This window comes from Perna viridis, chromosome 5 (genome assembly GCF_037379345.1).
Source record: "Perna viridis isolate PV_CMFRI_1.1 ecotype Kerala chromosome 5, ASM3737934v1, whole genome shotgun sequence".
NCBI classification, from domain to species: Eukaryota; Metazoa; Mollusca; class Bivalvia; order Mytilida; family Mytilidae; genus Perna; species Perna viridis.
Window position 1 is genome coordinate 41317148 of NC_142449.1, and position 25702 is coordinate 41342849.

At 36.7% G+C, this 25702-nt stretch overlaps 2 protein-coding genes across 2 annotated transcripts; one reads left to right on the top strand and one right to left on the bottom strand.

Moving 5' to 3' along the window:
- Window positions 1-6696: 6696 nt before the first annotated feature.
- Window positions 6697-11499, top strand: LOC148617737 (uncharacterized). Its single transcript, XM_088581639.1, has 2 exons — window positions 6697-7371; window positions 11062-11499. Exons 1-2 carry the CDS (start codon window positions 6839-6841, stop codon window positions 11477-11479), a joined length of 951 nt encoding a protein of 316 aa, XP_088437765.1. The 5' UTR covers window positions 6697-6838; the 3' UTR covers window positions 11480-11499.
- A 3791-nt stretch (window positions 11500-15290) lies between these two features.
- LOC148617738 (uncharacterized) lies at window positions 15291-25310 on the bottom strand. The gene is made up of 8 exons (XM_088585271.1): window positions 25219-25310; window positions 24035-24155; window positions 19511-19707; window positions 18626-18700; window positions 17586-17693; window positions 16918-17121; window positions 15938-16021; window positions 15291-15732 (listed from the first exon to the last, which is right to left on the bottom strand). Exons 1-8 carry the CDS (start codon window positions 25264-25266, stop codon window positions 15439-15441), a joined length of 1131 nt encoding a protein of 376 aa, XP_088441397.1. The 5' UTR covers window positions 25267-25310; the 3' UTR covers window positions 15291-15438.
- Between the last annotated feature and the right edge of the window lie 392 nt (window positions 25311-25702).

Here is a 25702-nt window from a genome sequence, read left to right on the forward strand (position 1 = left end):
ACAAGCTTAGCGCTGCTGCAGGACTATTCTTTTGACACCCGACCTGCACGGAGCCGTGGGCTGAGGTAACTCTCGTGGACCACCTCCCACTTATTAACCAAAATAGCCCTGTGCGGGTCCGGTTGTCAAAAGAATGGACCTGCAGCAACGCAACATTTTTAACTAAAAGTAAATATTTTTGGGATTTTGATACATATTTTTCGTTTTACTCCAAAAACTTAGTGTTAACACAACATTCTTGGTATCACGGTAAAGCTGAGACGTTTAGCTAGATGATGATACCTATATGTACTTAGTTTCTTTACACATACTATCCCAGTGAAACTTGCACCATCGAACAATCCTGGATCTTTGACCTAGTGGGTTACAAATATAGGCTTATTCTGATTGATTGATTATTGGGGTTTAACGCCCGAGCAGCAATATTCAAGATGAACATGAAATGGATTATGAAATGATGGTGATGACGAAATAAAAAAAATGGTTGGGACACAAGGATAATATGGTCGACAAATTTTGTTCTATGGTTTGTGGTCAGGTGTTCCGTATTATAGCCTGACAAACCCAGCATGTAACACGCCAGGGGTACTCCATTCCACCACCTGGGGCACACAACCCAGTTGCTCTGTGGGCAGAGCTACGTTTCTGAGTACTATTTAGTCGCCTTTTACGACAAGCTTAGGGCTGCTGCATGCTTATTCTTTCGACACCCGGACCCAGCAGCCCAATCATGGGAGGTATAAAGGTACCTGAAAATCAGCATGACGTTGATGAGAATATTCTACTCAGAGAATATATGACCTATTGGATTGTTTGTTTGTTTGTTGGGGTTTAACGTCCGAGCAGCAATATTTCAGCTATATTCAGACGATGAACATGAAATGGATGATAAAATGAACATGAAATGGAAAAAAAAGGATGGGACACAAGGACAATAGGGTCGACAAATTTTGATTGCCACTGGAAAAAGGGGGGATAAGTAAGGTCGGGCAATTTAGCCTCCTGTGGCGGAGCGCAGTGGTTCCTACTCCTATCGAATACCACAGCAGGGTTCTTTAACGTGCGAGGAACGAGGCATCTTTCCCAACACGGTGCACCACTATGGTTTGCGGTCAGGTTTTCCGTATTATAGCCTGACAACCCCAGCATGTAACACGCCAGGGGTACCCCATTCCACCACCTGGGGCACACATCCCAGTTGCTCTGTGGGCAGAGCGCCTAGCCGCCGGCTAGGTTTCTGAGCACTATTTAGTCGCCTTATACGACAAGCTTAGCGCTGCTGCAGGCCTATTCTTTTAACACCCGGACCTGCACGGGGCCTGACCTATTGGAAGTACACTTTGTATAGTGTATACAAAGTATATATACACACACACACACACACACACACACACATATATATATATATATATATATATATATATATATAACACACACACACACACATATATATCCAGGCGATGAACATGAAATGATGATGAAATGAAAAATGGAATGGGACACAAGGATAGTACGGTCGACAAATTTTGATTGCCACTGAATATTGGGAGAATGGGGTAGTGTTAGGAATTTAACCTCCTGCGGCGGAGCGCAAAGGTCCCTACTCACATCGAATAACATAGCAGGGTTTTACGACAAGCTTAGAATCTAGGTTCCCTTGATAACTCTTTGTATAAATATTTCAATTATCAAAAATAAAAGAAACAAATCGATGATAAAATTCGTGAAATTCAGTTGTTATGTTGATGTTACTGCCCTTTTTGACGTCTTTATTGCTATTTTGATGTTATTATTTCTTGTAATCTTCTCTAGAACTATAAAATAGATTCTTAATAAGCATAGACAGGTATATTGCAAGTATCTTAAAAAACGTTCGATTAATATCAGTTCTGACTGGGAAGTAATCTTACAAACTGCAGTCTTCTATTTCTTACTTAAGGTATGTACTTATTACGTTTCACACTTTATAATGCTGATATTTTTCATTTTTTATTATATTATGATCTAAAGGTATTTCTTATATATATTGATGGTGAGACGTTGAAAAACAATCTATCTATCGGGGTTGGTGTTGATCAAGCATAAAACATTGTCAGATTGTTTTTTTTTTAACTTCTACATATACATGTGTATTTCAAAAACTATAAGATATACTAAGCTTACTTTCTTCATCTTCAAGACTTTTACAAAAGTCTCACTTTGGTCAAAGTTGTGTGACGACTTATTTAAGTTTTTATCTTCGAAGGACGAAAAAGCTAGTTTTTTGCCTATAACGTGAGTACTGTTTTAGTAAGAAAAAACACGGCCTACATTATTCCTAATAAGGTTGTGAAGTTGTTGCCTTTCAAAGACTGAAAGTAAAAAAAAATGTGTTGTGTAGCTCATAACTTAAAAAAAACAAAACAAAAAACAAAAACAAAAACAAAAAAAACAAAAAGAAAAAAGATAAAAAGAAGCTATCAATCGATTAAATGATCATTATGATTATGCCTACTTTGGGTCGAAGTTTCAGTACGAACTCTTGTTAGAGTAATTACTATTGAAAAACAAAAATCTACTCTGTTGCAAATTCTATGCACTAAAATATAATTTCTGAATGGCAGTTAATATCTTGAAAACCAACAGAATACGAAAGCGACTAACAATGGATGGTTAGCCTGCGAACCCCGTGCGGGTCCGGTCGTCAAAAGAATAGTCTCGCAGCACTAAGCTTCTCGTAAAAGGCGACTAAATAATGTTCAAAACCCTGGCCGGGGATTAGGGCACTCTGCCCACAGAGCAACTGGGTTGTGCTCCATGTGGTGGAATGGATTACCCCTGGAATGCTTCATGCTGGGGTCGTCAGGCCATAATATGGAAAATCTGACCGGATACCATAGTTGTGCAACGTGTTGGGAAAGATGCCACGCTCATTGCACGTGAAAGAACCCTTCTGTGGTATTCGATAGGAGTAGGAACCATTGGGATCCTCCACAGGAGGCTAATTGCCCCACCCTACCCACTTCTCCCTACTTCCAGTAGCAATCAAAATTTGTCGACCCAATTATCCTATTCCTAGACCAGGTATTCAATGTTTTTATATAATACAACTCCCAACCTGTATCAGAAACATGTACAAAGTCAATGACTGCAAATTATTCTTATCAATTCCTAAATAATAACTAAAAACGTTTTTTTTGGTACAGAAAACCAAATTGTTTTAGATGACATGCCACTATTTGTTTCGATTTTCTTTTCAGATTGAAGGATTATTTTCCACAAGAATTTTTTTTTAAATCTTATTCTTTGATCGTCAATAAGTAACCATATTGAAAACCAGTGCAAGGTGAGCAAAATATATGTAGGCAGGGGTAATTAGTAAACATGAAAGGAATCTGACATTTGAATTTACTGCATATCAAAAGATATCCTAGGATCAAAACATGTTTTATTCATCTTTTATCGTATATTGCAATAATTATCACAGTTGATATGCGAATTATTTTTTTTCTTTTCAAAACAAATAAAATACAATCGATTAGTTCTTACGTAATACAATAGTCGATAACAATATCTCAGTATCTTCTAATTAGGGTTATGTAGTGAAGCCTTTTCTATTGTAAAGCAGCTTACACGAAATACTAATTCCAAGAATCATTTTGACAGACAGTAACTATGATATATCGCTGCTTGTCGAGCAGTGATAACGCACTACTTTCGATAATTCACAAGAATATATTTTTGATCCCTTTTTTTGTTTTGCTTTAGTTTTTAACATTTTTAGTTCGATAATAATGCCTTCAAAACATCACGAAATGAGATAATAATGATAAAATTACGATATGTGTATATCTTCTTTATTCATTTATACTATCATAAGTAAAGTTGCATTTAGATAAAACATGCTAGAGTAATCATATACACAGTGAATTTTACAACAGATACACATTTACTGAGAACTATTTATCAATTATCATTGTCTATGTATAGTATTTAGAAATAAACGAATAAAATATATTACCTCTACAATTCAAAAACAATAAAAAATAAATAAATAGTTCAGTAGTCAGAATTATTTGACCCGAATTAAATCAGTTCCTATTTATCGTATTTATCATTTTATCATCCATTTCATGTTCATTGTCTGAATATAGCTGAAATATTGCTGCTCGGACGTTAAACCCCAACAAACAAACAAACATCCATCGCTAATTGTTAAAGACGGCTAACAAAGCAGATGTTGGAATCCAGGTATGCATTCTGTTGATATTTTAAGTTTTCTATAGGTCTACAATATGATTTTGTTCAATGCAAGTGCACTTTATCATATAAAATTTGCTTCAACTATGATTTTGAGTATGGTGACTCTAATAGCACATATATTTCATGTCGCCCATATTTCCAATGGATTATTTTTGCTGTTATAAACACATTATCACCACTGTTGTCCTTTATTAAATCAAACCAGTCGTCCAATCTAGTTTCACATTTGCCAACTGAATCTTCTGGGGGAAGACATATACTATATAGACATGTCAGTACATGTATATTAATACCAATAGCCCGTGTATAAGTATGTATGGCACAACATCGGTTGCATTCTGGGGTAATAACAGAATTTGAATAAAGACTTTCTTTTGATACATCTTCAAGTTTTCTATCAGTGTATTATCGGAATAAGTATTTCTAGCCCATACATGTAAAGGTTTATGTTGTAATATCTGACCGTTTTATCCCTTGAACCCTGCAGAAATTTGCCTCGAAGTTCGTTTTGGTTGATATATTTTCTCGACAGCTAGTTTCCCTACCACCAACCATGAGTTGCTGATTTGATAGATGGCAAGTCAAAAGAGATAACATTTTGGTCACAATTTAAGTTTTATAAACCGGATTTATTGATTGATTGTTGGTGTATAAGGCCTATGCAGCAATATTTCAGCAATATCCGGGTGATGAACATGAAATAGATGATAAAATGAATATGAAATGGATTTAATGAAAAATGGGATAAGACACAAGGATAATAGGGTAGACGAATTTCGATTGCAACTGGATTAAGGGAGAGGTGGGTAGGGTCGGGCAATTACGAGGCATAGCGCGATGGTTCCTATTCCTATCGTGGTTCTTTTTATTACGAGGACCGTGGCATCTTTCACAACACTTGGCATCACTATGGTTTACGGTCAGGTTTTCCGTATTATGGCCTGACGACCTAAGCATGCAGCGTGTCAGGTGTACCCCATTCCACCACCAGGGGCACACAACCCAGTTGCTCTGTGTGCACAGCGCCCTAGCCCCGGCCAAGGTTCTGAGCGCTATTTAGTCGGCTTTTACGACAAGCTAGGCGCTACTGTAGGCCTTTTCTTTTGACACGCGGACCCGCACGGGTCTTTTAAAACCGTAAATGAAATCATAATATATCTGAATTATTGACTGCAGAGATATGAACTATTAGAAATAGGCAATTACAAAGTATTTTGATAAGTGATCGCATTTAAGATAGTATTCTGTATTAGTTATAAAACTATCACTCAATTCATCTCTTCCATGTTTTAATTTCCTTACACTTCACTTCATATTGTAACGTAAAATAGTGATAACGAATCACAATGAACGTCAGGGACAGTTTCCTCTCGTTAGGGTTATTAAGCCAATCTTAAAGCAGTGAATTGAGTACAGATTAAATTTTAGATTAAACATGATCAATAGTTCATGTATAAAAAATGAATTGAAAGTGCTGTTCAATTGCATGGTGGGAAAAATGTTGCGGAGCTGCACTTCTGTTGCTACATTGTTACCGGAAAATACTCACTTGCAATGTGGCTGGTGCCGCCAGCGAAGCAAGGCATGCTTACCCTTCCGAAGCACCTGATGATACTCAGTTCATATTGCTAGTACTTTAGTTTTTCTTTATATTGCGCCTTGTTTTCCGTATCTTCATTTTTATGTGTAATCTTTTTGTCTATGTTTTATATGTTCACGTTTAGGTTATGATTTTAGATATTGACGTACTTGAATCACGCCACTGTTTACGCTTCGGTATTTTTTGCCGATTAATGTAAAAATCTGTTACCATTCCAGAGAGTGAATAAAAAAGTCTCACGAAACAGAAAGTTGATGTCAAACTGAAACCAAAATCGCTTGCAACAAATGCCTGATATATAAAGCGACTCAACAAATCTAAAATCAATCTCCATTGAAAGGCAAGGTAATTGCGACAAAATTCAAAAGGATATTATGGCAGACAAACGGACAAGGAGATAGAAATATACCACCCACTTATTGAGTGGGGGATTATTTGCAACATTAATATGAATGATATCTATGTATCTCCAACATATTAAAATATTTCTAATCTTTTTTTTTATGAAACATTAGTCCATCAGTTTATTGCTTTTTAAAATAAATTTACGCATTAATGTATTTTGTTGAGAGGTTCATTGGCTTTTTCCTCATTCATTATTTGTTTTATTTCTAAACATAACCATGCCGTATTGTGTAGCCTTTTAAAATATCTTTAAAGAAAACGTCATATATATTGTCACGATTCAGTACATTACATAAACTAACAACTTCCGTGGCAAATCGATCGTTATACTAGACCTGTTTGTGAAGATTAGTTTACTCTTTATGTAAAAACAATGCATCCTGTTATTAATTTCATGAATATTTTAATACATTGTGAAGTAATCATTTGTACTAAGCTTCTCAGTATGCAAAAATATTAGATTTTAATTGCTTTTTTTCTCCTGGAATAACAAAATTGTATTATTTGTTGATTAACAATATGTAGTTGTTTTAGGCACCAATTGGATTTCAATTCTGGAGTTTTAGTTAACTGCTTTACATTAGGAAGGAGATGGTGGAAGACTGCGTCCACACAAATTTTAGTTCTGCAGTGAGTGGATACGATGTTCCTGTATTTGGTGTTGGGCGACCATGTTTTCACATCATTCATATCACAGCAGTAGTTGCACTCGGTTTAAGTTTTATAAGTACATATACAGTGTCAAGATTTTTATTTAAGACAAAAAGAAAAATTAAATTTTCAAAGTGGCATACATATGAACGGTTTTTAGTATATAGATGTGTATGTGATGCTTCGTATGCATTTATTCATAGTCTTGATCATTTACAGATAATAATCGCTAATGATCACGTAAAACCTAAAGGTCTCTGCATATTGTACGCTGTTCTTCTACTTAGCATTTGCATTTCCCAAAATTTGTTGACTTTTACGTCTGCACTGAACGCCTTTTTAGTTGTATATTTCAAGAAGAATCTTAACTATGGAACACATGATCGGAAGTTGCTCATCATTCTTACTGTTAGTCCTTTTGTTGTTGCAATGATAGCGTTTGGATTTGACGTACTTGGACCTAGTGGATTCTTGTAAGTAGACGCCTTCCCTCTAATTTGACTTAATGTCGTTACGCTAAGTATATATTAAGGTAGATCATATCTAATAGTTCTAGTAGATATAGATTTTTACCTTGAATAAACATATTTCAGAATTCAATGTAAAAACATAGGTCAACGAACTTGATTTCGAGATCATTGAGTCTTAAAAGAGGCAATTTTTTTACAATTTATATGGATTCTGTACGAAATTCTCATTATTTCGCGAAGTATTAGAAAACTGGTAGATAGGTTTTCTTGTAAACTTCTTTCAAGATCAATGAAGTGACATACTGTCATATTTCAAAAAAAAAAAAAAAAAAAAGAAAAGTGGGGGTCACCAAACTCTTTTTCTCATAAAAATCTTGCATTACATTTCTATAGAACATTTTCCCTCCAAATATCTCCCTTTGAAAAGCATTTTTGTTAACATTATTCTTACATCAATGAAACACCAGCAGTTGATTGAAAATATACCTGTCTGTGTTTTGCAAGATGACAGAAAAGAATGATGTGTGTAATAGGTAAAATCTACCTCAAAATCTTTAGCTAAACCACCTGACCTTTCTTGCAAAAAACTCTCCACTTAAATATGGTCCTTTTGGTCACATCGTTACAGCTCCGTGCAGGTCCGGGTGTTAGAAGAATAGGCCTGCAGCAGCGCAAAGCTTGTCGTATAAGGCGACTAAATAGTGCTCAGAAACCTAGCCGGGGGCTAGGCGCTCTGCCCACAGAGCAACTGGGATGTGTGCCCCAGGTGGTGGAATGGGGTACCCCTGGCGTGTTACATGCTGGGGTTGTCAGGCTATAATACGGAAAACCTGACCGCAAACCATAGTGGTGCACCGTGTTGGGAAAGATGCCACGTACCTCGCACGTTAAAAAACCCTGCTGTGGTATTCAATAGAAGTAGGAACCTTCGCGCTCCGTCACAGGAGGCTAAATTGGTCGACCTTACCCATCCCTTTCCTTTTTCTTGTGGCAATCAAAAGTTTTCGACCCTATTATCCTTGTGACCCATCCTTTTTTTATCATTTCATGTTCATTTTATCCATTTCATGTTCATTGTCTGAATATAGCTGAAATATTGCTGCTCGGACGTTAAACCCCAACAAACAAACAAACAAACAAACACATCGTTACACGAGATTTAACCATCCTCAAAAACGAATCTCCGCGAAATATCCTTTCTAAAGGTCCCAAGTACCGTGAACCACGCTCCATAAATTGGAATTGTAACTTTAAAGTTCTTATGGATGCCGAGGACTATGCAAGAAAATGGATAAAACGAGAACAAGAAGACATTGATTCTCTGTCAGAGTGGCTTAAGGCCGTGAGGTCTTTAATTTTGAAACGAATGAAACTTTTAAGTAAGTCAATGAGTGCCAAGGCTCATCGGTTTTCAAAGACCCCGATGTAGCAAAAACATTGTCTACTATACATGACAAATATGTTGTCGTACCAGCAGACAAAGCCCAAAACAACATTGTTTTTCATGTACTGGATTCCTAAACTCCACAAGAATCAATAGACAACGTTTCATAGCTGGATCTACAAAATGTACCACTAAACCTCTTTCAAAACTTTTAACTACTATACTCACAACTGTCAAAGAGGGTCTACATTCCTACAACAATACTTTTTACTCCCGTAGTGGAATTAATTCAATGTGGATCCTGAAAAATTGGAAAGATCTTTCGGAGACTTATCTGAATATAATAGCATTAAAATCTATGATTTTCAATACTGTATACTTCTATCCCCAAGTTGCAATGCCGACTTAAAAACATTCTACATGGTTGTTTTTACAAAAAAGGTGGTACACCTAGATACAAATATATAGTTCTTGGTAGAGATTGTTCATACTTTGTAAGAAATAATTCCAAATCATCTTCCAAATATACAGAGGAAGCTGTTTACAAAATGCTGGAATTTTTAATTGACAACATATTTGTCCAGTGTGGTGGACGTGTTTTTCAACAAACGGTCGACATTCCAATGGGAACAAATTGTGCTCCTTTACTTGCTGACCTTTTCCTTCACTCTTATAGCGGATCAGATCCGAAAGAAAGAATATCGTTTAGCTAGATCCTTCTCAGTTTCCGCTATATAGATGACGTATTATCTTTAAACAATCCTAATTTCGGGGATTTGATACATCGCACCTACCCCAAAGAACTTGAGATAAAGGATACTACAGACGCTGTGAAGTCAGCCTCGTATCTCAACCTACACTTAGAAATCGATGGTAAAGGAAAACTATTCACCAAACTTTACGACAAACGTGATGACTTTTCATTCAAAATTGTCAACTTTCCTTTCATCTGTGGCAACATCCCTTCAACACCTGCGTATGGAGTGTTCATATCACAACTCATACGTTATGCCAGAGCTTGTCGAAACTACGCAGACTTTTTGTATCGCGCTAGAACTCTTAACAAATAGGCTTCTGGAACAGGGTTATGTTGGAACAAGATTGAAGTCATCACTACAGAAGTTTAATAGTCGTCATCATGAACTGGTGGATCGTTGGGGTGTATCCATCTGCACCATGAAAACTGATTTATTCAACGGATCATAGTTTTTTGTTTGTTTGTTTGTTGGGGTTTAACGTCCGAGCAGCAATATTTCAGCTATATTCAGACTATGAACATGAAATTGATGATAAAATGAACATGACATGATGATGAAATGAAAAAGGGATGGGACACAAACCAATTTTTGTAATAAGGAACTAAGCAGTGTAACGAATTTGTCAAAATCGCCGACATTCTTGTAGTTTTCTTTTCGTTATTATCTTCATAATTCGTAAAACTTTGTTTTCTTTGTTTTAATGCTATTTTTTTTACCGTTTTTACATTTAACTAAAATCAAAATCTGAAATCGCTTAAACAATTTTTGTTTTTGTGTCGCTTCTCAAACTTTTATTTTCAGTTGTTGCTTTGATTTGTTTGTTTGTTGGGGTTTAACGTCCGAGCAGCAATATTTCAGCTATATTCAGACAGTGAACATGAAATGGATGATAAAATGAACATGAAATGAAAAAAAAGGATGGGTCACAAGGATAATAGGGTCGACAAATTTTGATTGCCACTGGAAAAAGGGGGATGGGTAAGGTCGGGCAATTTAGCCTCCTGTGGCGGAGCGCAAAGGTTCCTACTCCAATCGAATACCACAGCAGGGTTCTTTAACGTGCGAGGAACGTGGCATCTTTCCCGACAAGGTGCACCACTTTGGTTTGCGGTCAGGTTTTCCGTATTATAGTCTGACAACCCCAGCATGTAACACGCCAGGGGTACCCCATTCCACCTCCTGGGGGACACATCCCAGTTGCTCTGTGGGCAGAGCGCCTAGCCCCCGGCTAGGTTTCTGAGCACTATTTAGTCGCCTTTTACGACAAACTTAGCGCTGCTGCAGGCCTATTCTTTTAACACCCGGACCTGCACGGGGCAGTTGTTACTCTAGAATCGATGCGAGGTTCCGAATTTGCGATAATTTGGTCACTCCTTCAGCGGGATTCGAATCCCTTCTCTTCTCTTCTCTGACATCTATGGCAACGCTCTAGACCACTCGGCCAACTTGGCTATACATTTGTAACCTCGCATTATGTATATGTATGCATCCTTGTATTAACATACTATGTATGTCTTTCGTGTTGCTTCTTTGATTTTTTCTTTGTTTCAGTTGCGTGTTTGATTCAGTAAAAGGAGTGACTGCGAATACGGTCTTGATAACAGGCATTGGACTTTTTATGATCGTTAGTCTTTCAATCATCTACACATTTACATGGCTCAAAATTCACGTCGAGACAAAACAACTACGGGCCAGCATTGGAAGTGCATTATCAAGAGCTGCTAGTTTGAATTCAGCTAAAGTAATGTGCTTTTTCATAATTGTTTATCTTATTCAATGGACACCACTAATTATTTACAGCACATGGCAGTTGCTAGGAGATGTATCTTTCTATTTATACCTAACGGTTGTAATATCAACAAATCTTGGGGGCGTTTTTAGTGGAATTATATTCCTGATAACGCAAGCTAAACGGACTTCAGTTTCTATTACGACGAGAGACGTGTCAACATGCAACACGGTTACATAACATAACGTTATGAAAATAAATCTATTTAAGTGTATTCGTTTCACAGCAAATGATTATGTATTATATTCTAAAAATAATTACCGTAACTAAGTGGAAATACATTTTGAATGGGGCAAACTTGCAACTCTAGCATGTGAATAATGTACATAAAAATATACACAAATTTTCCAACAGACAGTTCGGATCTAAAATTTAGGTTACATCATTATCTGAATATCTGATTGTCAATATCTATTGAATTGGTCAATATCTGCGCGGTTCAATTCAACTGGTCTATATCTGCAAGGTTCAATTCAACTAGTCAATATCTGCAAGATTCATTTCAACTAGCCAATATCTGCAAGGTTCAATTCAAGTGGGTCCCGTGCAGGTCCGGGTGTCAAACGAATAGGCCTGCAGCAGCGCTAAGCTTGTTGTAAGGCGACTAAATAGTACTCAGAACCCTAGCCGGGGGCTAGGGCGCTTTGCCCACAGAGCAACTGGGTTGTGTACCCCTGGCGTGTTACATGCTGGGGTTGTCAGGCTACAATACGGAAAACCCGACCGCAAACCATAGTGGTGCACCGTGTTGGGAAACGTTCCTCGCACGTTAAAGAACCATACTGTGGTATTCTGCCGGATTAGGAATCATAGTGCTCCGCCACAGGAGGCTAAATTGCCCGACCCTACCCACCTCTCCCTATTTCAAGTGGCAATCGAAGTTTGTCGACCCTATTATTCTTGTGTCCCATCCCCGTTTTTTCATTTCATCATCATTTCATGTTCATTTTATCATCCATTTCATGTTCATCGTCTGAATATAGCTGAAATATTGTTGCTCGGACGTTAAACCCCAACAAACAAACAGGGTTCTTTAACGTACGAGGACCCCCGTGCAGGTCCGGGTGATAAAAGAATAGGCCTGCAGCAGCGCTAAGCTTGTCGTATAAGGCGACTAAATAGTGCTCAGAAACCTAGCCGGGGGCTAGGCGCTCTGCCCACAGAGCAACTGGGATGTGTGCCCCAGGTGGTGGAATGGGGTACCCCTGGCCTGTTACATGCTGGGGTTGTCAGGCTATAATACGGAAAACCTGACTGCAAACCATAGTGGTGCACCGTGTTGGGAAAGATGCTACGTTCCTCGCACGTTAAAGAACCCTGCTGTGGTATTCGATAGGAGTAGGAACCTTTGCGCTCCGACACAGGAGGCTGAATTGCCCGATCTTACCCATCCCCCCTTTTTCCAGTGGCAATCAAAATTTGTTGACCCTATTATCCTTGTGACCCATCCTTTTTTTTCATTTCATGTTCATTGTCTGAATATAGCTGAAATATTGCTGCTCGGACGTTAAACCCCAACAAACAAACAAAATTAACGTACGAGGAACGTGGAATCTTTCCCAACACGGTGCACCACTATGGTTTGCAGTCAGGTTTTCCGTATTATAACCTGACAATCCCAGCATGTAACACGCCAGGGGTACCCCATTCCACCTCCTGTGAACACATCCCAGTTGCTCTGTTGTGAAAACATTTTGTTCAAGTAATGACACTGAAAATCGACAAATTTATTAGTTAACAAAGGCGTCAATTAAGTGATACAAGAGCAATATTTAAACAGTAAAGCAAACACTGAGGCAAATAGTAAGGAAAAACAATATGGATATCAAAAGCTGAAAAGATAAGCAACAACACGTACGTTAAAGCCTAAATTACTTAAAATACATATAACCTAACAACAATGCTTTGATTAAAATGAACAGATAGGTTCGAGGATAAATATTTTTACCTTTTTTGTTCCATTAATTACTACAAAAGATTGATGGGGTTAGAAAATACAACCTGAGACAAGTGTCATTGACCTTATGCAACAAAATTGATGGGGTTAGGAAATACAATTGAGGAATATCATTATTATTTTATTATTCCTCTATATTGCATTCTTCGACAGCAGGGGAAAATTCAAAAGCTTCAGGTATACTAACATGTGTTGCTATGTAATACTAGTAATTGGTAATATGCGTTATCTTATTGGAATCTGCATTACACTCTATTGTTATTAGATTCAGCCTTTGACGAATTCTGCTCTAGCACAGATAGAACAAAATATTAGGGAATGTTTAACTAACATGTAGTATACCTAATGTAATAAACAGACAACGAAGACATGAAGGGATAATACAAAATAGATAAATAGAAGGATGTTTGTTTTGTTTGTTGGGGTTTAACGTCCGAGCAGCAATATTTCAGCTATATTCAGACGATGAACATGACATTGATGATAAAATGAACATGACATGATGATAAAATGTTTTGTTTGTTTGTTTGTTGGGGTTTAACGTCCGAGCAGCAATATTTCAGCTATATTCAGACGATGAACATGAAATTGGTGATAAAAAGGAACATGAAATGATGAAATGAAAAACGAATGAGAGATAAGGACAATGGGATCGACAAATTTTGATTGCCACTGGAAATAGGGAGAGGTGGGTAGGGCCGGGCAATTTAACCTCCTGTGGCGGAGCCCTATGGTTCCTACTCCAGGAGAATACCACAGTAGGGTTCTTTAATGTGCGAGGAACGTGGCATCTTTCCCAACACGGTGCACCACTATGGTTTGCGGTCAGGTTTTCCGTATTATAGCCTGACAACACCAGCATGTAACACGACAGGGGTACCCCATTCAACCACCTGGGGCACACATCCCAGTTGCTCTGTGGGCAGAGCGCCTTAGCCCCCGGCTAGGGTTCTGAGCACTATTTAGTCGCCTTTTAGGCGTGTTATATTGTCAGGCTATAATACGGAAAACCTGACCGTGTTTGGAAATATGCCACGTTTCTCGCACGTTAAAGAACCCTGCTGTGGTATTCGATAGGAGTAGGAACCTTTGCGCTCCGCCACAGGAAGCTAAATTGCCCGACCCTACCCATCCCTACCTTTTTAACTTGTAGCATTCCAAATTTGGCGACCCTATAATCCTTGTGTGGCATCCATTTTTCATTTCATCTTCATTTCATGTTCATCGCCTGAATATAGCTGTAATATTGCTGCTCGGGCGTTAAATCCCAACCATTAATCAATATTCATTAAGTTCTAAAAACTTACAGAAACCATAAAGTGGACAGTCAGAGAAAGGGGATGTTTAATGGCGATTCAGTGCCTAATACACTCTTTTCATAGTGCTGGCGTCTTCAAAAATACATTGCCCCACATTGTCTTCATTTGAAGATGATGTGAAGATTTGTCAAGACTACCCGTGTTTAAGTTAAAGTCATTCTTTTAAATGTAATACTGTGTCTTAAGCTACACAAATAAATTGATTTACATGATCACTTAACTATGACAATATTAAAATATATATCTTGATTGTACAATTAAGGATTTAAATCCTCATTTACCGATTTTATAAATGACCAAAGTAATGATTGCATTTATATCTGGACCTTAGTTTCTCTTTTTCTCTATTTTTTAATAGATGAGTCTTATTAATATGAATATCGATTGTTACATGACAATCTGAGGAGACTTTTCGAGAAGATAAATGATATTTAAACTCATTTGTAAATGTGTGCTTTTTAATATTTTCAAATAATAATTCAAGGGCTCTGATATATAAAGTGTCAAAATATAAGCTTTAGAAAAATATGTCAAGAACGGAATATTATTCAGTTGTTTAAAGTGTCTGAATCGAATACAGGCGTAGTGTACAAATAAGCCCGAGAAATAATTACGGAGAAATTTTGATTGTGGAATGCTGAATTAATAAATTCCCGCGAATATGTTCAATTGTTGTTATTTGTAGGAATTAGCAATTGTTAAACAAACGAAGTCATTTTATCTGCAAATTATGTTCATTCGTCGTTATTTTCAGAAATTATCAACATTATTTTCCTTAAATTACACTAGTACCAAGAGTAATGGCAGTCAGTTATTATAATTGTATGCTTACATTTATTGTGAGCGTTTTTAGTTTTTAAGTACTAAATGAACACGTCCCTTACACTATTCCGGTTTAGTCTACTCATTGGTTTTTTTCTTGTTCCAGTATACCATTTCTCCTCTTGTAAATCTAAGGTTGATGAAGGTTTATATCCACTTTCAGTTTGAAGTCTGGATGACGTAGTGTTTTCATTCGAAGGTGAAATAATAGGCAATTTGTGTTTACTGTAGTTATTTGGACCCTTCTTTGACCGAGATAAATTATTGTCTGGTTCTACTGATCTGTTACTTCGTTTAAATTGTCGAAGGCTCACATTCGCAACCACATAAATTATCTGCAAGGAAAATAACAGTTGAATGTTCACTAATACATTTGAAAGGGGTAGTCAAGTAAAGAGATTCCAATCAACTTCATTTGAACTACTAAGGTTATGTGATAAAGCGGGTAATGAAATTTAATTACATATTTTTCATAATCTAGAAATACTTATACTTTCTATTGAATGGTGTTTGTACAGCCAATTTTCAATACATAAATACCTGTAACAGCACCATTACAGTAAAGCAGGCAACAACAGTAAGTTTGTAATTGTCGATGGCATCCCAAAACACATTCAAGCACCCCTGTAAAAAAACGTTATTTGTATTTTATACCAATAAGATCTCTTAATCCTACTCCTTTGGAATAAAAATACTACTGAATTTATATTTTTCTGCTTTCAATTTATCTTGTTTTCTCTTATAAACCGTCAAACTAGAATAACTGCAAACATTTCCATTTACATGGTACAAAATAACCTCTTCCATTTTAAAAGAAATAGTCTTCTCTTCTGTTTTCATTGAATTTTAACTAAAACCCACAGCCCCGTGCATGAGCAGCTGGTTTTTGTGCCCCAGGTGTTGAAATGATTACACTGGCATGCTGGGGTCGTCAAGCCATAACACAGGAAATCTGACCGCAAACCATATTGATGCACCGTGTTAGGAAAAATTCTCGGCTCCTCGCACATTAAAGAACAATGGTGTGATATTTCCACAGGAGTCCTGGCTTTGCTGCAGCAGGCTTCATTCCCAGCTCACCTCTCCCTATTTCTAGTGGCAATCAAAACTAGTAGACCCTATTTTTTGTTTTGCTCTCCCAATTTCCACAGTTTATCATGTTCGTTTCATGTTTGTTTTATTACCTCACCTGAATATAGCTGAAATATTGCTGCTCGGGCGTTAAACCAACACTCAACCAATTGGTCAATCGTTTTATCACCCATTTCATTGCCCGGATATAGCTGATATGTTGCTGGTTAGGCAGTAAACACCAATTAATCAAACTTAAACCCATACCATTGAGGCAATCGGGAACGTGCAGTCCTTTTCACACACAAAACAACAAACAAAATAAAACTGAAGTGTAAAATTAGTCGTAAGTAATGACTTCATAGTAAATCAATATAATGTGACGTCTTAACTTTCGATATATTTTACACTTGAACGCTTGTGAATTGTAACTGAATAATAATGATTACCCTTTTTGATGTATAAACACGTCTGTGACATGGATAAAGGAATTTTGGTCTTATTGTCAAATTGACTTCTATTCTGTCACAACATGCTATTGCGGTTTCATAAGGTTCATAGGCTGTAAATGAATGGTGTGGTTCTCCCCAGATTTCATTGAAGGAATGTGATGCACTGAAGTCATGGTAACTGTCGACGCCACAGCAGTTGAACTGAAATATGTGATACTTTAACAAATCAGATTTTCTAACGCTTTTTTTGGAATCCGGATTTTACCGTTATCATTTTCTTACTGCATATTTACTTTAGATTTTACCAATTTCCGTTTTATTTGTTGACCTCTCAAAATCAGGTCTGCTTTAATCTCCCTACGTTTCCGTTACACAAGAACTTGGTTTTGAGGAAGGTATTAATTAGAAAACAAGTCTTCACATCAGATATTTTCAAACGTCTTGAGATTTTTATCAGATCGTTTTAACTCCTGCTATTTTTTTTAATGTGAGAAAACTCAAACTGAACTCTTTAGTAGTCTTGAATGTATACCTTTCACCGTAAAATTGTCATCACGATACAAGATGTTTCGCAATTGTCACAATATACGTCGTCCGAACCATTTAAGTGTTTTATTTACGTGTATGAGTCAATGAAATTTTGATAATGCAAGTATAGTCAATACCTTTTGCATAAATATGTTCCAGCCAATAGTGAAGGAATCATTCGACCTAATGCCTCTGTAAACGTAATTAAGATCGTCTTTAAAATAGTTTTCCACTAGTTTGTTTATCTAAAAGAAAAAAAAATATGACAGCTTAATATTAGTTGTATCAACTATATTTTGCAACAAATTATCGTAAATTAATTTCTAAAATTATCCTAACATATATAGACAATACGTATATTTTCTCATAAAAATTTCGAATCTTGATATGTACATTGATCGAGTTCTTGGAAATTGGTTATCATATGAAAGCTACCAGGGACTAAATTGAATCTTCCGATTACATAATTCACATCGACAAGGTGTCATTTCATACTTTCATACACATCCGGTGCGTCAATGTATCTAGGGTATCTATGTAAGAATATATTAATTTGCCTTGGAACTTTATTTCTAATATATCAATAATGAGAAAACATAAATAGTAACTAATAAAACTATTTGGCACTAAAGAAAATTTAGCGTGGTTCGCAAAGAGTACCCAAGGACCTAAAAAATCTCTTATAATCACGAGGACAGAATCCCATTGCCGGAATATCATCTGATTGAAATACGAAATATCTGACTTGAAATTTCTTCGTGTTACACATGACCAGTATATTTGTGTTCCATACACATCTGGGTCACGAATTGATTTGAAACATTTAAATGATAAAAAAGAAGAAAACCGAATCGACCGTACAAGTAGGAAAACAAGTTCAATTAATATCAAATAAAAGTAATTGTTCCTGTCGTTACCAATAACAAATGGTCATTTTCAAATAAAATAAATATACAAGGACTTAAACTGGAGCAATGAAATTCACTAAGTCCACGGCAACGATGAATTTGCAATGAATGTTATTTACCCTCAATAATCTCATGTTAAGATAATTGATTTATTGTAACGACTATAACAAGGTATTTTATGCCAATATACATTAATATCTTAATATGAATTTGATTGATGATACACAAGTTGTTTTCTATAGTATTTTATAAATTTTGGCGTTACTTACCACCCCACGATATTTGATAAAGAAGATGAACCATGTAAATTCAACTACCACTAAAAGTATCATTACAATTATAATCTGTAAATTTAAAAAAAATGATCGTAAATAAAATTAATGCTAACATTATAAGTTTTGTACAAGAGCTTTGTTAATATTTTTTTCATATCTTCTATGAATTTCTAAAATTAGTACGCAGTGAACATGAAGAGGATATTGTTTAAAAAAAATTGTACTGCATTAAAGTTAAAGGGAATCGCCTCTTCACAGTTAAACGTGTGTAAGTTTTTTTAGTATGCAATATACATAATTATAACAAAATGGAATCTGTACTTCCTATATTATCTTTGCTCTCCATGGAGGCATTTGATTTGGCATGTAGCTCTATATAGTGTGGTATACGTTTTAAGGCTATTTTTGGTTGTCAGATATCAACTACCTGTTTTTGTACTTTGGCTTTTATACGTCTTATGAAATGATCGAGACAAAACTCGGCTTACACTGGGTTGATTTGATTTCATATTTTGGTGTGGCTTCATATAAATTATTTTGGTTGCAAGGCAATAACAATTTCTTGTACAAGTTGAGTACCTAGCATGACAACGCTTGCAACATAATGTTTTGCATGTTATGTTATTTTTTTATAAATCAAATTAAAGATCAAAGTATGTATACTATTTCCACGAATTTACGATTGAACAAAGGAAGATTGTCTAACCTTGGCTGAAAGAAATACTGCAACTTTTAAAACATCTTAATTGGCTGTGTCTTCAGTATCTTTGAAAATTCGAGTGCAATTACGAATATAACATATTTTAGATATTTATTTTATATTCTTAACGAACAAAAAGAATAAAAAAGTCAATTAACAGGTTTGTATACAAAACTCACCGCAGTTATTACATGTTTGGCTTTCCTACACGTCCCTATCACTGACAATATGCAAATGGTTGTTATTATCACACTGAATACAACTAAAGCATAGCCTAAGTTTTGAACAAATCCCTTGAAATGAATGTCTTGCAATGGATCAGACCTTGTCACGTTAGGTGGGTTAGGGAATCGTACACCAGGATAAATGTTGATAGCTTCGTAATACAAACAAAACACATAAATTATAAAATATATGGAATTTTTGGTAAAAAAAAATAATAACCAATACATCAATAAAATGTTTAATACTGGATACAATCGTTGCCACGCTTAAATGAAGCAGTAATAATCTAACAAAATACTGGTATAATCAACTAAAAAATTCACTTTCATCAATGAGTGACAATTTAAAGTAGACAGGTGCATATTTCCACATTTCTCTGAGGATGTATTTTATAAAAAAGAAAGTCGAATGATATTAATTCTACCTTTTTCTCTTTTATAATATGAACAAAATATGTATACACAATTAACAATGGATATTTTTTCTAAGTAAATTATCGACGGTTGAAGTTTGTCTACCTATCTTCATTGCATGATTACAAATTTTGTTGACTATAAAATCTAGTTACATCTTTACTTCACGACTTGGTAAGACATACCTATTTTCGACTTTAGTATATAAATTACTCATACCATATAACAATTTAAATGATACAACATTAATATCCAAAGTTCTGTCAAAATATCAAATCTTAAAATGCAATGCCTGCGAAAGTAAAAATGAACCACAGTCGACTGTAAAAAACATATTGTATCAATATATTTTTCTTGTGCAAAAAAATGACCCGTGCAGGTTCGGGTGTCAAAAGAATAGGCCTGCAGCAGCGCTAAGCTTGTCGTGAAAGGCGACTAAATAGTGCTCAGAACCCTAGCCGGGGGCTAGGGCGCTCTGCCCACAGAGCAACTGGGATGTGTGCCCCAGGTGGTGGAATGGGGTACCCCTGGCGTGTTACATGCTGGGGTTGTCAGGCTATAATACGGAAAACCTGACTGCAAACCATAGTGGTGCACCGTGTTGGGAAAGATGCCACGTTCCTCGCACGTTAAAGAACCCTACTGTGGTATTCTCCCGGAGTAGGAACCATAGGGCTCCGCCACAGGAGGCTAAATTGCCCGACCCTACCCACCTCTCCCTATTTCCAGTGGCAATCAAAATTTATCGACCCCATCGTCCTTGTGTCCCATCCCTTTTCATGTTTATTTTATCATCAATTTCATGTTCATCGTCTGAATATAGCTGAAATATTGCTGCTCGGACGTTAAACCCCAACAAACAAACAATCTTGTGCAAATCATCTTTGCAATACCAAACTTATCAGTTACAGCTGAACCGTCTTAATACATCATTCTGGATGGTCGATCCGATAGGATTAAACGTAATACTGTTGTAGGAAACATTTCATAGAGAGGGTTAAATATGGTTGATTTAGGCTCTTCAATCGTTCATTTATAATTGTATGAATTTCGAAAATTTGGTGATGATAGAGTGTTCAGTATTCAAAGGGAAAAGTTGGGAGAAATTTCTCACTGTATTAAAAAAAAAACCAACAACTTATCTTTGAAAGATGTGCTGTATGGAATGAGCAAAGCAAAACATGTTACTAAGTTAGCAATGAAATTCTCTTTATACATTAAAACTTTGTACCATTGTCAGATTTTTCTTCCTATAGGTAATGGGTTTTTGTTTGTTTTGTTTGTTGGGGTTTAACGTCCGAGCAGCAATATTTCAGCTATATTCAGACAATGAACATGAAATGATTAAAAAAAAAAGGATGGGTCACAAGGATAATAGGGTCGACAAATTTTGATTGCCACTGGAAAAAGGGGGGATGGGTAAGGTAGGGCAATTTAGCCTCTGTGGCGGAGCGCAAAGGTTCCTACTCCTATCGAATACCACAGCAGGGTTATTTAACGTGCGAGGAACGTGGCATCTTTCCCAACACGTAGCACCGCTATAGTTTGTGGTAAGGTTTTCCGTATAATAGCCTGACAACCCCAGCATGTAACACAACCCAGTTGCTCTGTGGGCAGAGCGTCCTAGCCCCCGCTAGTGTTCTGAGCACTATATAGTCGCCTTTTACGACAAGCTTAGCGCTGCTGGTCTATTCTTTTGACACCCGGACCTACACGGGCTGCGTCTTTAAACACCTGCTAAGGAAAGTTTTCTGTGAAAAATAAGATCAAATTAATCTACCCTAATGACAAATCTTTTAAAAGGGAAGCAATTTTAAATTTAGAAATCCTAGATTTAAAAAGGTACTTTATTGTTTTATAATAATGTTTTTGAAAATAAATACTTGGAAGAATTTTCAGTACAAATTATTGCATAGAAATGTCCCTGAAAACATTCATGTATAAGATAAAGCAAAAACATACTAGCTTATATTGTTTATGTAAAATAAAAGAAGAAACATAAGAGCATTTATTCTATGACTTACTATCAAGAGACAATTCTGGTTACAACTTAATAAATAATTAAAATATTTAGATCCAATTTTACATTACGTAAAGTCCCCATGCAGGTCAGGGTGTTTAAAAGAATAGGCCTACAGCAGCGCTAAGCTTGTCGTAAAAGACGACTAAATAGTGCTCAGAAACCTAGCCAGGGGTTAGGCGCTCTGCCCACAGAGCAACTGGGATGTGTGCCTCAGGTGGTGGAATGGGGTATCCCTGGCATGTTACATGCTGGGGTTGTCAGGCTATAATACGGAAAACCTGACCGCAAACCATAGTGGTGCACCGTGTTGGGAAAGATGCCACGTTCCTCGCACTTTAAAGAACCCTGCTGTGGTATTCGATAGGAGTAGGAATCTTTGTGCTCCGCCACATGCACAGGAGGCTAAATTGCCCGACCTTACCATCCCCCCTTTTTCTAGTGGCAATCAAAATTTGTCGACCCTGTTGTCCTTGTGACCCATCCTTTTTTTATCATTTCATGTTCATTTTATCATCCATTTCATGTTCATTGTCTGAATATAGCTGAAATATTGTTTGTTTGTTTGTTTGTTTGTTGGGGTTTAACGTCCGAGCAGCAATATTACAGCTATATTCAGACAATGAACATGAAATGGATGATAAAATGAACATGAAATGAAAAAAAAGGATGGGTCACAAGGATAATAGGGTCGACAAATTTAGATTGCCACTGGAAAAAGGGGGTATGGGTAAGGTAGGGCAATTTAGCCTCCTGTGGCGGAGCGCAAAGGTTCCTACTCCTATCGAATACCCCAGCAGTGTTTTTTAACGTGCGAGGAACGTGGCATCTTTCCCAACACGGTGCACCACTATGGTTTGCAGTCAGGTTTTCCGTATTATAGCCTGACAACCCCAGCATGTAACACGCCAGGGGTACCCCATTCCACCACCTGGGGCACACATCCCAGTTGCTCTGTGGGCAGAGCGCCCTAGCCCCCGGCTAGGGTTCTGAGCACTATTTAGTCGCCTTTTACGACAGGCTTAGCGCTGCTGCATGCCTATTCTTTTAACACCCGGACCTGCACGGGGCTCGGACGTTAAACCCCAACAAACAAACAAGCAAACATTACGTAAAGAGCTCCGTGCAGGTCCGGGTATCAAAAGAATAGGCCTGCAGCAGCGCTAGACTTGTCGTAAAAGGCGACTTAATAGTGCTCAGAACCCTAGCCGGGGGCTAGGACGCTCTGCCTACAGAGCAACTGGGTTATGTGGTACCCATGGCGTGTTACATGCTGGGGTTATCAGGCTATAATACGGAAAACCTGACCGCAAACTATAGTGGTGCACCGTGTTCGGAAAGATGCCACGTTCCTCGCACGTTATAAAACACCCTACTGTGGTATTCTCCTGGAGTAGGAACCATAGGGCTCCGCCACAGGAGGCTAAATTGCCCGACCCTACCCACCTCTCCCTATTTCCAGTGGCAATCAAAATATATCGACCCCATTATCCTTGTGTCCCATCCCATATTTCGTTCATCGCCTGAATATAACTGCTCGGGCGTTAAACCCAAACAAACAAACATTACGCAAAGAAAAGGTTTTACTTTGATTTTTTTATCAGAGCTCATTTATTAATTTTCTATTTATAGTTAGAGATCAGGACTGAAAGCATACGAATCTTAAGGGTTTTTATTGCAGAAAAAGAATAATGTATTTACTCATGAAAAATTTTGGGCACCCTTACACACTATATTTCAATGACACCATTTTTTCATGTTAATGAACTTTGTTGAGCATACATATTAGCTTATTTTTAATTACAGGTACATGCATGTAGTAAATGAATGAATAGATTTATGTATATTCGTGTATTATTCCTGTCATAACCAATTTAAAACCAATATTGTCAAAACAGTTTAAGTTATCTTACCTATAGCCTTGTACACACCCTTGTCAGCCAGTGATGTTAGGGTGAAATGTTAAATCCTGACAACATATAAAATAAATAAAAGAAAAAAAAATCATCTTTGTTCATCAGGTTTTATTGTTTTAGTATACCTACTTTCGATAATTTTTTGTAATCTTTTTTTTGCATCGTCAAAGGTAGGTGCAAACTTATTGTTTATGTGTTCGAAACCTAGTATCATGTAAAGGCCTCCGCCTAAAGTTACTCCAGACACCAGCTGAAATAGAAAAAAAAAAACAGATAGAAGAGACATGATTTTTTTTAAAAGATAGCCGACACAGTAAAATTTTCATAAGTTTTTTTCGGACGCCATTAAGTTCTCAGTATCTGGCCAATCGGGAAACAGAATTGCAATCAGGTGACTTGAGTTTCCATGGAAGAGCGTCTCTAAGGTCAAAGAGTAAAAAGCGAAACTATACCGACTGAGTCGGAAAAAAAATACAAGATTGTTTTTGTTTGAGATTTATTTCGAGACTTAATAAAGAAATCATATGAAATACAGCTCTTTAACGTGATTAACTGACCATTACATGAAATACCAACCTCCATTCTTCCTTTCCCTATAGAGAATTTCACATTTTCACAAGAATAATCCCCATCCCCTTAGAATCTTAATAGATTTTTATCAGATATTTACATGAATAAATTGTTTCTTAATATTTAAAAAAAAATGTGTTTCAGCATTTAACTTTTGCTTTTAATTTAATTGTATATACTTTCCCTATCCATAAATACCTGAATAACTTGATTTCCCCATTCCCAAACATATTTACCCCTCCAACAAGTATTGTAGTAAAGTAAAATAGCAATGATTTGCAATTATAAATAATTGAAAATGCCTGTAATTAAATTTGTAAACCATTAATTTTTCGTAATTAAAAATCACATATAATTGGATTTTTGTTCATACTCCAGCTGCCCCGTGCAGGTCCGGGTGTTAAAAGAATAGGCCTGCAGCAGCGCTAAGCTTGTAAAAGGCGACTAAATAGTGCTTAGAACCTTAGCCGGGGGTTAGGGCGTTCTCCCGGAGTAGGAACCATAGGGCTCCGCCACAGGAGGCTAAATTACCCGACCCTACCCACCTCTCCCTATTTCCAGTGGCAATCAAAATTTGTCGACCCCAGTGTCTTTGTGTCCCATCCCCTTTTTCATTTCATCATCATTTCATGTTCATCGTCTGAATATAGCTGCAATATTGCTGCTCGGACGTTAAACCCCAACAAACAAACAAACATATTCCAGCTGTTTACTGATGTAAATATTATAATTATTTCACTTACCACAAAAATAACATCAAAAAGTAAAACTACTGCAGAAAGACACTTCATTCCTTTTCCACTTGAAAACGTTAATATTCTGACGTTTTGGGCTACTTACTGTTTCTAAATCAATGAGACTTAATCTTTTTGTCAATTTTCCTCCAATAAAATCTGTCTGTTTGATCTTTCGTCAAATGTTTTAAATCAAGATTAATGACGGTTAAAATGCAGTTACAGTTTGAATGATCTTAGAGCATTGACTTTGAGTATACTTTTTTATTTTAGTAACCGTCACAAATTAAAACTATCACATTCTAAAATCATGCTACTTGTTCATCATTTTACTCGGAGGAGGTCTTTGACACAGAAAATCCCAGGGACAATATATTTCTCGATTTTAACGATTAATTTAAATGAAACATTTGCTAGGTTATGCAAGGTTTTAAATGTCTTGACATGCGTATTTAGTTTTTGAATTTATTACTACTGAGAATGAATTAATACT